The sequence below is a fragment of the Podarcis muralis genome, chromosome 9 (genome assembly GCF_964188315.1).
Source record: "Podarcis muralis chromosome 9, rPodMur119.hap1.1, whole genome shotgun sequence".
Lineage (NCBI taxonomy): Eukaryota > Metazoa > Chordata > Lepidosauria > Squamata > Lacertidae > Podarcis > Podarcis muralis.
The window spans coordinates 6606166-6621716 of NC_135663.1; the positions used below are offsets into that span (position 1 = coordinate 6606166).

Below are 15551 nucleotides of genomic sequence, written 5' to 3' on the forward strand. Positions count from 1 at the left end.
ACCAGCAAAACACAAACGGTGAAACCCCCCAGGCGGCTGATACATTGGGTATACAATATTCAATAATATGCATATTCAATAATATACATATTCAATTATAACATATTCAAATTAACCATATTCAAGTTAACCATATTCAAATTAACCATATATACACTTCTATATACTGTAACACTCTTCCTTCCACAATAAGGTAATAAGTCGCCACATTTGGGACTTTTCCGTTCAGAGAAGCGGCGAGTAGCAGGAGACAGGACAGAAGTTTGCAAAATTATGTGTGGCATGGAGAAATTGTCATGGAATCAATAGAGTTGGAAGGGACCACGTGGGTCATCTAGTCCAACCCCCTGCAATGCAGGAATATTTTGTCCAACCTGGGGCTCAAACTCACAACCCTGGGATTAAGAAACTTCAGCTGGCGCAGAATTCAGCAGCCAGGTTGCTCACCGGAGCAAGACGGTTTGAGCATCTTACACCGATCCTGGTCCGACTGCACTGGCTACCAATTAGTTTCTGGGCCCAATTCAAAGTGCTGGTTTTGACCTATAAAGCCTTAAACGGCTCAGGACCACTATACCTCAATGACTGCTTCTTTCCACATGAACCTATCTGAACCCTGAGATCATCTTCTGAGGCCCTTCCCTGTGCGCTTCCTCCTCGAGAAGGCCGGAGGGTGGCAACACAAGAACAGGGCCTTCTCTGCAGTGGCTCCCTGTCTGTGGAATGCTCTTCCCAGGGAGGTCCACCTGACTCCTTCATTATACACCTTTAGGTGCCAGGCAAAAGCGTTCCTTTTTAATCAGGTCTTTGGCTGATCTGATTTACATCCTATCCCCTTTTAAAACGTGTTTTCTTTTTGGGTGGGGGGACTCTATTGGGTTGTTTTTATTTTTATTATGTATTTTGTGGTTTTATATCTTGAATTTATTCTGTGAACCGACCTGAGACTCCCGGGTATAGGGTGGTATATAAATTAAATTAATAATACGAAAGAAAGAAAGAAAGAAAGAAAGAAAGAGAGAGAGAGAGAGAGAGAGAGAGAGAGAGAGAGAGAGTGTCTCTTGGTCTACCAGCTGAGCTATCCAGCAGCTACTGGATAGAGAAAACCTTTTCTTCCTCTCTCAAGACACTAGAACTTATGGACATCCAAGGAAACGTGAGTGTTGGCAGATTCAGGATGGATAAAATACATTTGTTCACGTAATTAAACTGTGGAACTTGCTTCCCGAAGAGACAGGCGTGGTTACCAACTCACACAGGAAGAGAGGGCTATCAATGGCTACTAGCCAGGATAAGAGGCAGCAGTGCTCTGTGGAAGGGAGAGGGCTCTGTGTTCGAATCCTGTTGCTGGTTTCCCACAGGAAACCGTTCCCACACTGTGAGAACAGGATGCTGGGCTAGATGGGCCATTGGCCTGATCCAGCCAGGCTCTTCTTAGGTCCCTATGGCAAAGGCTAGTATTGGTCAGTGGGAAGACATGGGGACCATCTCTGTTTGCAGCTGGTTTTCCGAGACAGCCCTTGGCTTTGCCTTTACCTGAAGGAGCGTCTCCACCCCCATCGTTCTGCCCAGACACTGAGGTCCAGCTCCGAGGGCCTTCTGGCGGTTCCCTCATTGCGAGAAGTGAGGTTACAGGGAACCAGGCAGAGGGCCTTCTCGGTAGTGGCACCCGCCCTGTGGGATGCCCTCCCACCAGATGTCAAAGAGAACAACAACTACCAGACTTTCAGAAGATGTCTGAAGGCAGTCCTGTTTAGGGAAGCTTTTAATGTTTAATAGACTATTGTATTTTAATATTTTGTTGGAAGCCGCCCTGAGTGGCTGGGGAAACCCAGCCAGATGAGTGGGGTATAAATTATTATTATTATTATTATTATTATTATTATTATTATTATTATTATTATTATAGCATCCTAACGTAGGACTTCCTTCTCTCCCCCCCACCATAGAAAACGCTACTTTTGAACTGGGAGCTACGTGGATCCACGGTTCCAATGGAAACCCCATCTATCATCTAGCAGAAGATAATGGCTTACTTGAAGAGACGACAGACGGCGAGAGGAGTGTGGGCCGCATCAGCCTGTACTCCAAGAATGGGGTGGCTTATCACCTCACCAACAACGGTCAAAGGATCCCGAAAGATGTGGTTGAAGAATTCAGTGATTTATACAACGAGGTTTGTCGCCGATGAGTTGCTAAAGCAAATTTGTAGGCAGCACGGACCCACCCGTCAGAGCTGTTTGCACGGTTTCAGGGTTGACCAGGGAGCTTTTCAAAGAAGGGGTTGCTTAGGTGTGTTCCCCCCACAGGGACACATCTGCATGTAATTCCCCCCCCCCCCTGAAATTATGCTTGAACAAAGCTTCCTGCTATCAGCACAAGGCTATTCTGAAGCGTAATGATGGCAGAGGGATGAGGGAATGGGGTTGTTTTGGGATCCAGGCAGAGGGCCTTCTTGGTGGTGGCGCCCACCCTGTGGAACTCCCTCCCATCAGATGTCAAAGAGAAAAATAACTACCAGACTTTTAGAAGACATCTGAAGGCAGCCCTGTTTAGGGAAGCTTTTAATGTTTAATAGGTTATTGTCTTTTAGTGTTTATTATCATCCCCCTGCCAAAATACACAACCCAGTGTGCCAGAAACGGCGACCCCACTCTCAGCCACAATTTGAAGCCTAAGAAGCTTTCAATTGACTGCAAGAGAAGGCTTCTTTCAGGTCTAATAACAATCAAGGAGAGGCATTTTCTCCCCTACTGGTGCTGGTGTGTGTCTCAGCTGGGGAGAGTTAACTCTTTCCTTCCCACTTCTAACACCCCACCCTTTGCAGCTTGTGTCTCCCCTCAATTAACTGGGTGGCTGGCCTTATACTGAAGCCAACAGAAGGTCTTTTTTTTAGCCTAATCATTGCAGTGTGTGTGTAAGTGTGTGTAAGACAGAGGGATCTTCCTGGAAATTGCAACTGGTGTTAGAAGGTTAACTCTGGCCTCCCCAGCTATGCTGTACAGGACAGTCATGTCCTACCCCCATCCCCAGTTAAGAGTAAAGGTAAAGGGACCCCTGACCATTAGGTCCAGTCGTGGCCAACTCGGGTTGCAGTGCTCATCTTGCTTTATTGGCCGAGGGAGCTGGCGTACAGCTTCTGGGTCATGTGGCCAGCATGACTAAGCCGCTTCTGGCGAACCAGAGCAGTGCACGGAAATGCCGTTTACCTTGCCGCTGGAGCGGTACCTATTTATCTACTTGCACTTTGATGTGCTTTCGAACTGCTAGGTTGGCAGGAGCAGGGATCGAGCAACGGGAGCTCACCCCGTTGCGGGGATTCGAAGCGCCGACCTTCTGATCGGCAGGTCCTAGGCTCTGTGGTTTAACCCACAGCACCACGCGCGTCCCACTCCAGTTAAGAGTGGACGAGAGCAAAAACACCTTTTCCCAGGCCTAATTCACTTCTTCCTCCCTACTTAATTGTCATTTTGCGTGCGGGGAGGGAAAACACAGTTTGTGTGGTGTGCACAACAGATTCCCCAGCTTGCAATTGCTGCTGTTGTTGTTTTTAATAAGTTTTTATTTAAGCTTTTCCCTGTTGCAAAACAAACATATAAACAGGGAAAGGTGCATCTGCGGTCTCCAGCCTGCAGTTGTTTGTACGGGCACAAGAAAGTCTGGTGACCTTAGCAATCCATAATGACCCACTTGGGACTGTTGCTCTTAAGTTTGTCTCCGCTGGCCTGGTGGGTTTCTCTTTCGGATCCTCCTTTGGCCAGCCACAGTTCCAGCCCCCATCTGACACCCCTCCTGTCCCAATTTCCAGGGTTTTCTAAGGTCCTGTTTCTTGACTCGTGCAAATCTGCTTTACTGTGCTTTGTCTCATTTTATCCTCTCCGGGTCCTCGAGAAAGTGGATTAGTTAGAGAGGTTGAGATGTGCATGAGGCTACCTAGGGAGAGGCAGTTCATGAGCTCCATCACTCATAAATTGGCGCTTTGCTGCCTGTGCATGTGAAAGTGGGAAAGGGAAATAGTGTGATACCTCTCTCTCTCTCTCCACAGCTGAAGGCAGCGTTGCTTCTGAACACTAGTGGCTGAAAATTACAGGGAATAGGGAGGGCCACTTTTTTTACACACACACACACACACACACACACACACACACACACACACACTAATTTTTTAACGTATCATTTTCAACAATTATTAAACATGCTTTTATATCTTATACAATTTTTTTTTACTTCCATCAATCACGTCTGAAAATTTTCCAATCTTCCCCACTTAATTTACATTTCTTACTTTCACTATTACATTTAAGTATCATAACTAATGTCTCTCTTCTTTATCCTCTTTGCAATATTTCATATATTCCTCCTTACAAAACTTCTTGTAGTCCTACTGGCATAATTTGTTGATTACAGTTGCTCTTCAAATAGTTTGTATATTTTTTCCAATCTTCTGTTGATCTCTGGTCCCGCAGGTTTCAAATCCTTCCTGTCATCTTAGCCAATTCTGCGTAGTCCATTAGTTTCGTCCGCCATTCTTCTTTTGTTGGTAATTCTTTTGCTTCCATTTCTGGCCAACAATACTCTTGCTGCTGTTGTTGCGTATAAAAAAAGTTTAATGTCCTGTCTATTAATGTCCTCACTTATAATACTAAGTAAAAATGCTTCTGGTTTTTTTTTTAAAAAAGTATTATTTCAACATCTTTTTCATCTCATTATATATCATTTCCCAGAAATTTTTTACTTTCTTACATTCCCACCACATATGATAAAATGATCCTTCTTTTTCTTTACATTTCCAACATTTATTACTTGTCTTATACATTTTAGCTAATTTCACAGGTGTAATATACCATCTATACATCATTTTCATCAGATTCTCTTTCAAAGCATTGTATGCTGTAATTTTTTCCCCCTTTCCACAACCTCTCCCATTCTTTTAGCTGTGTATTATATCCAAAATCTTTGGCCCAGTGTATCGTAACTGATTTCACATCAATCTAGAAGCCTTTTAAAAGAAGATAGCACATAATTCATGGAGGAGAGGGCTAGCCATGGCTACTAGCCATAATAGTTATGCGCTCTCTCTCTCTCCACAGTTCTGAATCCAAGTCACTGGAAACCACAGGAGGAGAGAGTGCTGCTCTTGTGTTCAAGAGCAGCTAGTTTCCCAAAGGCCCAATGTTGGCCACTCTGAGAACAGGATGCTGGACTAGATGGGCCACTGGCCTGATCCTGCAGGCTCTTCTTATGTTCTTACCAGAAGCCAAGAGTGGTAGCTTGCCCCTGTGCATCCGTCACACATTTGGCAAAGGGAGGTGGCTCAGTGGGCGGGTATTTGCTTTGAACGCCGAAGGCACCAGGTTCCGTCTCCTGGTGGAGACCCCTGCCTGAAACGCTAAGAGCTGCTGCCAATCAGTGTTGACCATGCTCAGCTAGATAAACCAATGGGCTTACTCAATATTAAGTCTGCTTCCTGCGTTCCCTGGTGTGGGAGGTGCAGCATTCCAAATAGATAAGCACCAACATGTGGCTGCACTGAACTGAGCCTTGGCCACAAGACTGAGTGGAGAGTCAGACCTGGGTTTCCTGCTTTGCAATAATAATAATAATAATAATAATAATAATAATAATAATAATAATAATAATATTTATACCCCACCCATCGGGCTAGGCTTCCCCAGCTACTCTGGGCGGCTTCCAACTGAATATTAAAAACAATACAGCGTCAGACATTAAAAACTTCCCTAAACAGGGCTGCCTTCAGATGTCTTCTAAAAGTCTGGCAGTTGTTTTTCTCTTTGACATCTGGCAGGAGGGCGTTCCACAGGGCGGGAGCCACCACTGAGAAGGCCCTCTGCCTGGCTCCCTGTAACCTCACTTCTCGCAGCGAGGGAACCGTCAGAAGGCCCTCAGCGCTGGACCTCAGTGTCTGGGCTGAACGATGGGGGTGGAGACGCTCCTTCAGGTATACAGGACCGAGGCTGTTTAGGGCTTTAAAGCCTACACCTTGAATTGTGCTCAGAAATGTATTTAAAATAACATGAAGAGGTCAAGCCCTGTACCGTGAGCCAGACTTGATATCTGTCCTTTTCACCCGACGGTTTCTCATATATGTGTGTGTTGGGTCCCACGTTGGGCAAAAGATTCCTGCATTGACCCTCGTGGTCCCTTCCAGCTCCACAGTTCTGTGTTCCACAGTCCTATGTGTGTTTACTCGGAAGGAAGCCCCTCTGCACTGTTCTGTACTGCTCTCTCCCATGTAAGTCTGCCAAGGGCTCCAGCGTTAGAGGCTTCCAGCACTGAGCCTGCCTGCGAAAAGCTATGGGGGCTACTTTGGAGATGTATTAGTTAGATCCTCTTAGAACATTCCTAGCGCCACTCAAAATGCAGGGAATTAGGGTCATGCAGCTGACTTAAGCTCTCCCCCTACTCCCTCCTCTTGGGCTTCTTCAGCAACTGGTTCAGATAAGTGTTTGAAGTTTTAAAAAGTAGGCCCTTTTTGTACAAAAGGAAAAGGGAAGGGCAGTCAAAAACAGGCTGTGGCTAATTGAGCCTCTGCCCAGTTACTTAATGTATTTTAATGTGGTTTTGCTCTCCTTGTGAACGTGCAATCTGCTTACGGCCAGCGAGCGGCTTATGCAAGCTGCCTGGCGTTCTGCTGAAGCCAAGGGTTGCAGCGACTTTGATATCTTCGTGTGAGCCAGGGGTTCGGACCTCCCCAAAGTGGTCCCCGGTGAAATCCCCCAGTTCCATTTAATGCAGCGGGAGGAGGAAGCTGGGTGCCCAGCCTCTAGTTGGAAACACCAGGCCCTTGATCATGTTTCTGTAGCTACGTGACCAAGGTCACATCGCCCGCCTTGGCTGATTAGTTCCCTCGAATTACTGGCCATCAAAGGTTGTTTTTCCCTCTCTGCTTACCATGCATGTTGACACAGAGCTTATTATCCATGTTCCGGTGGCTAGTTTCATGTGGAGAGCGAATCGGGATGGCAAGAACTCTGTCCGTGGAAAATGCTCAGAATGTTTAGAATTGCAACACTGTTTGAGGCTAAAATGGCCCAGTCTGGGCTGCGTTGCTGCCTTTAAAAGATTGCATTTGCCTCTGTGGCCCAGTTAGCCTGACGGATAGCTTGTTATAGGAGGGGATGGAGCTTCTACGGTGTCAGTTTGGTGATTAAATATGTGAAACTTTTGAGTTTCTTCTGGCGGTTCCCTCCCTGCGAGAAGCGAAGTTGCAGGGAACCAGGCACAGGGCCTTCTTGGTGGTGGCACCTGCCCTGTGGAACGCCCTCCCGTCAGATGTCAAGGAAATAAACAACTATCTGACTTTTAGAAGACATTTGAAGGCAGCCCTGTTTAGGGAAATTTTTAATGTTTGATATTTTACTGTTTTATATATGCTGAAGGCCGCCCAGAGTGGCTGGGGAAACCCAGCCAGATGGGCGGGGTATAAAGAAAACAACAACAACAACAACAACAACAACAACACTCCTCAAGGAAGCACTATATAGATCCAAAATATTTTGTATAATTAGTATTTATGTTACAAGGTAAATGTGCAGTTTCCCCTGGGTTTCCTCTAAGTCCCAGGCAAATAGTTTTACAGTCGTACCTCGGAAGTCGAACGGAATCCATTCTGGAAGTCCGTTCGACTCCCAAAGCATTCGGAAACCAAGGCGTGGGTTCTGATTGGCTGCAGGAGCTTCCAGTCGGAACCTGCGCCTGACGTTCGGGTTCCAAAGAATGTTTGCAAACTGGAACACTCACTTCCGGGTTTGAGGTGTTTGGGAGCCAAAATGCAAAGCATTCTACTTCCAAGGTACGACTGTATCTACACGAGCAAAAGCAGGCATTCATCAGTTGGACTTACGCTTAATACTGTTTTTAGTGTCTGGTTTGCTCTAAGGTAGCTGTGGAACGCACAACACATCTGACGCATTGCATTCCTTGCTAATGTAGCTGTTTTGCAATGGTGTGTTAATATATTTCTTGCTGCAAACATGGAAAATATTTGTATGTCCATAACTAGTAGGTTCTTCTGGTAACCTATAAGCATATTTAATACACTTGTCCCATAATAAAAGAAACTTTTCCAGCAACCATTTCCTGAAACAGCTGTGCAGGTTTGCATTCCCACCACGTCTGGACGTATGGTGTTGTTAACCCCTTTGTGTGTCCCCTCTCCCTGTCTCGAGACAGGTCTATAACCTGACTCAGGAGTTCTTCCAGAGTGGTAAACCAGTCAATGCCGAGAGCAAGAACAGCGTGGGCGTCTTCACGCGAGATGTCGTGCGCAAGCGCATCAAAGCCGATCCGGATGACTCGGAGACGATCAGGAGGCTGAAGCTTGCCATGATCCAGCAATACCTTAAGGTATGGACAGCGATGGCGGGGGTTTGCTTGAGACGTTGCAGCACCATATAGCATAGGCTGGCAATAGCAAGTTGGCACATGGCTGAGATTTTCAAAACCCCATTTGTGGAATTCTCTGCCCGGGGCAATTTGACTGGTGCCTTCATTCTACACCTTTAGGTGCCAGGTGAAAATGTTCCTCTGTAACCAGGCCTTTCCTGATTCACATTCATCACCCTTTAAAAATCTGTTGTTGGACAGAGGAGTTACTGGGTTCTCCTTGTCTTTATTCCTGTTACGAATTTTGCGTTTTTTCTGTTGTGATTTTACATTGTAAGCCGCACTAGGAGAAGAACAGCCCCCATCTGAAAGCCCTTCTTCTCTGCCTGCTTTTCCCTAGGTGGAGAGTTGCGAGAGCAGCTCCCACAGCATGGACGAGGTGTCGCTCAGCGAATTCGGGGAGTGGACCGAAATCCCCGGGGCCCACCACATCATCCCGTGCGGCTTCATGAAGATCGTGGAGATCCTCTCCCGCGCCATCCCAGAGTCGGTCATCCAGCTGAACAAGCCGGTCAAGTGCATCTACTGGAACCAGTCGGTCAGCAAGGAGATCGAGGGGGTGGCCGACCACAACAGCGACCGCACGGGGGAGCGGGACGTGGGGTACCACGTCTGCGTGGAGTGTGAGGACTGCGAGTTCATCCTGGCCGACCACGTCATCGTGACGGTGTCCTTAGGGGTGCTGAAGAAGCACCACGAGAACATGTTCCACCCCCGGCTGCCTGAGGAGAAGGTGATGGCCATCCAGAAGCTGGGCATCAGCACCACAGACAAGATCTTCCTGGAGTTTGAGGAGCCCTTCTGGAGCCCCGAGTGCAACAGCATCCAGTTTGTGTGGGAGGACGAGGCCGAGGCTGAGAGCCTCACCTACCCCGAGGGGATGTGGTACAAGAAGATCTGCAGCTTCGACGTCCTCTACCCGCCCGAGCGCTACGGCCACGTGCTGAGCGGCTGGATCTGCGGGGAGGAGGCCCTGATCATGGAGAAATGTGACGATGAAACCGTAGCAGAGACTTGCACTGAGATGCTGCGTAAATTTACAGGTCTGCAGCTGCCCCCACCGCCTTGGCGTTTGGGTCCGGAGAGCGGAAAGGGCTGGGTCGGGGTGGGGTGGGGTGATGTGGGAGGCAACGCATTTAAAGCCGTCGTGACCAGTTCCCAGGGTTTTTTGTGGGGAGCCATGATTATTGAAGTGGCACGGGACTGCTGTAAAGGTCTGGTGCGGATGCGACCATGGTAAAATAAGGATATAGGTTAATGTGTCATGCTCAGATTTTAGCTTTTCTACACACTTAAAGGGTTGCCTTAGGAAAATATATGTCTCAGCCTCAGTTCACCATGCAGCATTAAAGGGGTGGTACTAATTGCAGGTGTGCGAAGCTCTGCAATTGAGTTCTGCCTTGGTTCATCATTATTGATCTTCTCATTACTTAGGACTCTTGGTAAATTTCAGAGGACCCTGGCGCGCAGCTTGGAAAATGCTGCCATGGCTCCTCCTGGGAAAATTATCCCATGAATTTCGCCTGCACACAGCGTCAGAGCTAGACTCTGTCATCTTTTCCATTCGTGATCACTTGTGCTTGGTGCCCCTTTCATCCCAGAAACTATTTATCTAGGGGGACTTTGATTTCCCCCACATGTTAGCATAATGGATTATTTGGATTTGCCGTCCAAACACCCCGGTCTTCAGGCAGGCTACGAGCCATTGACAACTGCGGCTCTTTGTAAACCTGATTAAAGTGGTGCCTTGTTCAAAACAACTCAGTTTCTTGTACACGGCCTTTGTTGGCTAAGCCCTCGGATGCTAGGTGCCTGGATTTCAGGGGAGCCAGAAGCTTTCAAGTTCACAGGATTGCTGTATCTTCTGGCTGCTGCCCAACCGTTCAGGAGCTCACGGGTGCAACCGTGCCTCTCGCCCTTTTGCGCTCTGTGTGTGTGTTCCTGAGGATGATTTTAGCCATGCTAAAATCCCAGCTCTCCTTTTGATCTTTCCATGTTGCTGTGATATTACTCAGATGGCTTCCGCATTGGAATTGAGCCACACCTTTGGTCTGAAGTCAATAATCAGTTGCCACAAATGTGGTTGCCAGCCGGCCACCCATCTTCTGAGTGTGGTGATCTCCTGTTCCATTGCAGAGTGGGGCTCATTTGAGGAAAAGGCTGTATAGTTCAGAGATAGAACATCTGCTTTGCAACATCCAGGTTCAGCCGCCAGCATCCCCTAGCAGGACTGCGAATGCAACAAAACTTAAATACTCATATAAACAATAGACTAATCTCGTGTTAATCAATGGACAATAAAATTAAACAGTGCACTGATAATTCACAATAAAGTCTAAGCATAACACTTCGCTGCTGCAAACTCAGCGAAAACAACCCAAGAGTTGAAAACTCAACTTGATTGGTGTAAGGGATGAGCGCCTCAGGTTGTCTTTGTCGGTGGGAGAGATCATTGTGTCTCACTGGTCAGCAACTGCCAGTCTTAAGATGTGCAGTCCCCGGTCCAATAAGTGCTCACCTGCCACTGTCTGCCTGCTTCAGTGGGTGCATGGAGCTCAGTGTATCATTTGATAAGAGAACTGAATTTCTGCACCAGCCCAAAAAAGAACCCAAAAGCTTGACTTCACCCCCGAAGGTGCACCCCTCGGTTGTATCCTGAGACAGATGGATGATAAAAATACAAGAACATAGTCAAGATGGCACCTTTGAAACTAAGTCATGACCCCAAGAAAAACCCTGAAACAGTACCCCATCTTGGGAGATGGCAGAGAATGCACCTGCTACAGTCCAGTCCCTCAATACTCCAACCCAAGATAAAAACTCATACAGTCATACCTTGGGTTGAAGTAGCTTCGGGATAAGTATTTCCAGGTTGTGTGCTGCGGCGACCCGGAAGCAACGGAGCGTGTTACTTCCAGGTTTCGCCGCTCGTGCATGCACAGACAGTCAAAATGACATCATGCACATGTGTGGAAGTGGCAAATCGTGACCCACACACGCGCAGATGCGGGTTGCGTTTGCTTCTGGATGCGAATGGGGCTCCAGAATGGATCCCGTTCGCACCCAGAGGTACCACTGTACTAGAAACATGGAAAGTGGTACACTGATTTCCTCCAGAACACGACTCTTTCAATTAATCCATCCAATGTTTATCTGAACCACCAGGAGTCACCGTCAGTGAAGTGTGCGCACGTTTTCACAGGGCTATGCCATATATATCTGGTTAGCTGAACTTGGATTATTTTTCCAGGCCTATTCCCCTGACGACTTTGCGCCTTCTCTTTCGGTCTAGGGAATCCGGACATTCCGAAACCTCGGCGGATCTTGCGATCCTCGTGGGGCAGCAATCCTTACTTCCGCGGCTCCTATTCCTACACTCAAGTTGGGTCTAGCGGAGCGGACGTGGAGAAACTCGCAAAGCCACTGCCTTATACCGAGAGCTCCAAGACAGTTGTAAGTATTGTTCCGGAAACGAACCCCTTGAAAGAACGCTCATTTGGAAAACGGACCGTTGGGTAGGAAAAAGTCCGCAATGAATTGTTAAAACTAGGAAGAGTGCAATTTTTTTTGTCTGGGGTGCAGTAGAAAGGACTAAGGGCAAACAGTCACTTTCTGTCTTATTGCCAATATTAAACAAATTAATTGACGTAAATCCTTTCTAGTTAGCATTTAAAACAGCTTGAGAATTGTAGGCTGGATCCTCCAGTCCCTAAATCTTAGCCCCAAAGAACATGCAATGGCAATTGCAGGATCCAAGCTACGTGTTTGTCAATGGAACCGCAGGACTAAGCTGTCTTCATAGCATTTATTTAAGATAGTATTTTTATGCAGCCATATTATAAACTATCAGGGCAGTGTGGTGTAGTAGTAGTAGTAGTAGTAGAAGTAATTAAGGTTTAATAAGTTAACTCTTTATATTTGGACATTTCTGCTGTACTTTCTTGGAAGGAGAAAAATAATCATTTCCTTAATAACAATTTAAACAATTCATTTAACTAAAGCAATAACATTATAGCACATGTATCCGTGTTTGTTAACTGATGTGGTTAAACAATTTAAAAACAAAACAAAACTTTGATTGAGTTTTAGCACACATGCAGAACTTAAAACAAATCCTTATTTCCTGATGAATAGCCTTTGGATTATAATGTAACTTAAATAGAAAACTATCTTTAGAAAGATTTTTCCTCCAAAAGCATTTTATTTTAAAAATCCGATTTAAATTTTTTAAAAATTCTGATTTTTAAAAAAACATCTTTGGTTTTATCCACCCTGATTTTCTATGCAATTTTTCACACATTTTACTCAAATTTTAATTCAACCAAAACCTCTTTTGACTTCCCGTGTCATTTTACAGCGGTTTTTTTCTTTTTTTTGCACCCCTCGTTTTTGGAATTTGAAAAGGAGAACACACCCCACTCAGGCAGTAGTATCCTTTGCCCAAGGCGTTCAAGTCTCTCCCCCCCAAAAAACAACAACAACCCCACACCATGTGTTCACGGAACATGGTGCGTTTGTGTTTGTGTGTGTATCTGCAAAGGGCTGTTGTCTTTCAAGACACCTTTGGCTCTGCACATCTCATGAAAGCCCTTTATTGCATGAATGGAGGAGCGCCAGCATCCATGCAGTTCCGTGTGTGCTTTTGCCTTTGTCCAGTCCTTGCCTCCCCCTGACATTTTTATCTCTCCAAATACCTTTTCCTGACGTGTGTTCTCTCCCCCTGTCCCCAACCTCTCCCCTCCCTCCCTCCTTCCCTGGATCTCCAGCCTATGCAGGTGATGTTTTCGGGCGAGGCCACCCACAGGAAGTATTATTCCACTACCCATGGTGCTTTGCTTTCTGGCCAGAGGGAGGCGAACCACCTCCTCGAAATGTACCAAGACCTCTTGCAATGCAGGAACTGAGAGGGGCCTGAACCACTAACTCGTGATTCCTTTTACGGCTGTGTGTTTAAAGAAGTCTTTCTTTCTTTTTTCCTTTTCTAAAAAAACAAACGAACTAAAAAAACATTTTTATCTTTTTATATCTCTATGTCTCTATAAAAGTCTTAATTCTTTTGACCCGTAGTTGACTGATGGTAGTTTATTTCCATGTACTGTATCTGTCGACAGGAAAAGCTTGCTCTTCCTGTCTGAGTGAAAGCTATCTCTCTTTTTCTTTTCTTTTATTTTGGTGTAATTTTGATTTCTGATTGCACATCTGGTGCTTCTCTCTCCCACCCCACCTCTTCCCCAGGTCCCTGGTATTGTAAGTGCCTTCTATATTTCAATAAATGTTGTCATAACCACTGTGCTCTCGTGTGGCTCCATTTCAGCAGGGTTTGTCCGAGACTAGATCACACTCGTCAGTGTTTTTCTAGGTCAAAGCATAGCAATGGCATCCTCTGTGGTGATCCTGCGGGGCATTGCTTTCTTTGCCGAATTTGGTTTTGCAAGTCCAGCCTTGCAGTTGCTGGAAGCCACAGGTGGGAAGAGCTGCAGTTAGGTCCTTCTTGCATGCTTTCTGCAAGCATCTGGTTGGCCACTGTGAGACCAGCATACTACTGGACCAGTTGAACCATTGGTATGATCCTGCAAGGCTCTTCGCATGTTCCTGTGCCCCTTTGTCTTGGAAACGGAAGGTTGGGCCCTGTATATGGCTATAAACCATGCCCGGATAATCTCTCTCCATCTAACCATTAATTGTTGTGCCTAGACTCACAAAAGCGGCTTGAACAGCTCCTCTAGCAAGCTAAACAACACCTTTTGTGACGTTGTCCTGTTTGGGCTAGCTTAGTTTCCATAGCTGAAACACTGGCTATGAACAGCAGTTCTACTAGGGCTGGGCGATACCTGGTTTTCAACGTCATGATATATCACATCGCGATATACAGTGGACGCTCGGGTTGCAAACGTGATCTGTGCGGGTTGCACATTCTCAACCCACAGTGCCATGTCTGCGCACGTGCGGGTTGCAATTCGGCGCTTCTGTGCATGTGCAAAGCACGATTCAGCGTTTCTGCACATGCGCAAATGCCAAAACCCAGAAGTAACCCCTTTCGGCACTTCTGGGTTTCGGTGGTCCGCAACCCAAAAAAACGCAACCTGAAGCGTCTGTAACCCGAGGTATGACTGTACTGATATATCACAATGTCTGGAATAAGGATGGAGCTCTGTAGAGGCATTGGCTGGCTTCGCGGTTTTCCCCGTATTGTGATATTTGCATAGCATTCACACATATACACATCCTGATTCACGATACAGTGGTGCCTCGCAAGACGAAAAGAATCCGTTCCGCGATTCTCTTCGTCTAGCGGTTTTTTCGTCTTGCGAAGCAACCCTATTAGCGGCTAAGCGGATTAGCGCTATTAGCGGTTTAGCAGCTATTAAAGGATTAGCGGCTAAGCTGCTAAAAGGCTATTAGCGGCTTAGAAAAAGGGGGGGAGGAAGCGGGGAAAAAATTGCAAGACTAGCAAGACGTTTCGTCTTGTGAAGCAAGCCCATAGGGAAAATCGTCTTGCGAAGCAACTCAGAAACGGAAAACCCTTTCGTCTAGTGGGTTTTCCGTCTTGCGAGGCATTCGTCTTGCGGGGCACCACTGTATATTGCCAGGTCAAAAACATGAAACCGATATCATGATATGGACTTCAAACTGGTTTGGGACGATATATCAATATATCATCTAGCCTTGCAGCCCACCCTTTGGGGTTTCGCTGTGTGGCAAGCTGATATCCCTTTCTTTGACTCCTTCTGCTCTGCTTTTTGCGAGCAGATGAAACATCAGTCCAGGGAGTTGGCTGCCAGCGATTTACAGTGTTGACGTTCTTCCTCTTGTTTCGTTGTTTATGAAGCAATGGCTCAGAAACTGCCTGCTTGCCTTTGTAGTCTCATCTCCCATCTGTTTCTATACTGCTTCCCCACAAGATGCCCGAAGCACCTCACTACATCTCCAAATGAATGGTGACAATTCAAAACATGTTAGAAATGGTGATCAGTAAACTCAAAAAATCGGTCTGTACAAAATTGTATGAAACAATGATTAGAATCAGCGAGAACTGCCTCTGCGTCTCATTATTGCTGCTGTCTCTTAAAAAAAAAATAAAGTTCCTAATCTGGTTATAAAGCTTCGGCATTTCGAACCCTACCTGTGGTTCTCCTTTCGTGTCT

At 46.3% G+C, this 15551-nt stretch overlaps 1 protein-coding gene across 2 annotated transcripts in view; it reads left to right on the forward strand.

Moving 5' to 3' along the window:
- Positions 1-13694, forward strand: part of SMOX (spermine oxidase) — a 47389-nt gene extending 33695 nt beyond the window's left edge. Inside the window, exons 3-7 of one of the 2 annotated variants that reach the window (XM_028744126.2) lie at positions 1950-2176; positions 8194-8367; positions 8747-9449; positions 11699-11859; positions 13173-13694. In XM_028744126.2, the coding sequence (XP_028599959.2) occupies positions 1950-2176; positions 8194-8367; positions 8747-9449; positions 11699-11859; positions 13173-13310 (1403 nt within the window). In that variant the 3' untranslated portion in view covers positions 13311-13694. The remainder of the gene's footprint in view (positions 1-1949; positions 2177-8193; positions 8368-8746; positions 9450-11698; positions 11860-13172) is intronic. The other variant, XM_028744127.2, reaches the window with a different exon arrangement.
- The last annotated feature ends 1857 nt before the right edge of the window (positions 13695-15551 follow it).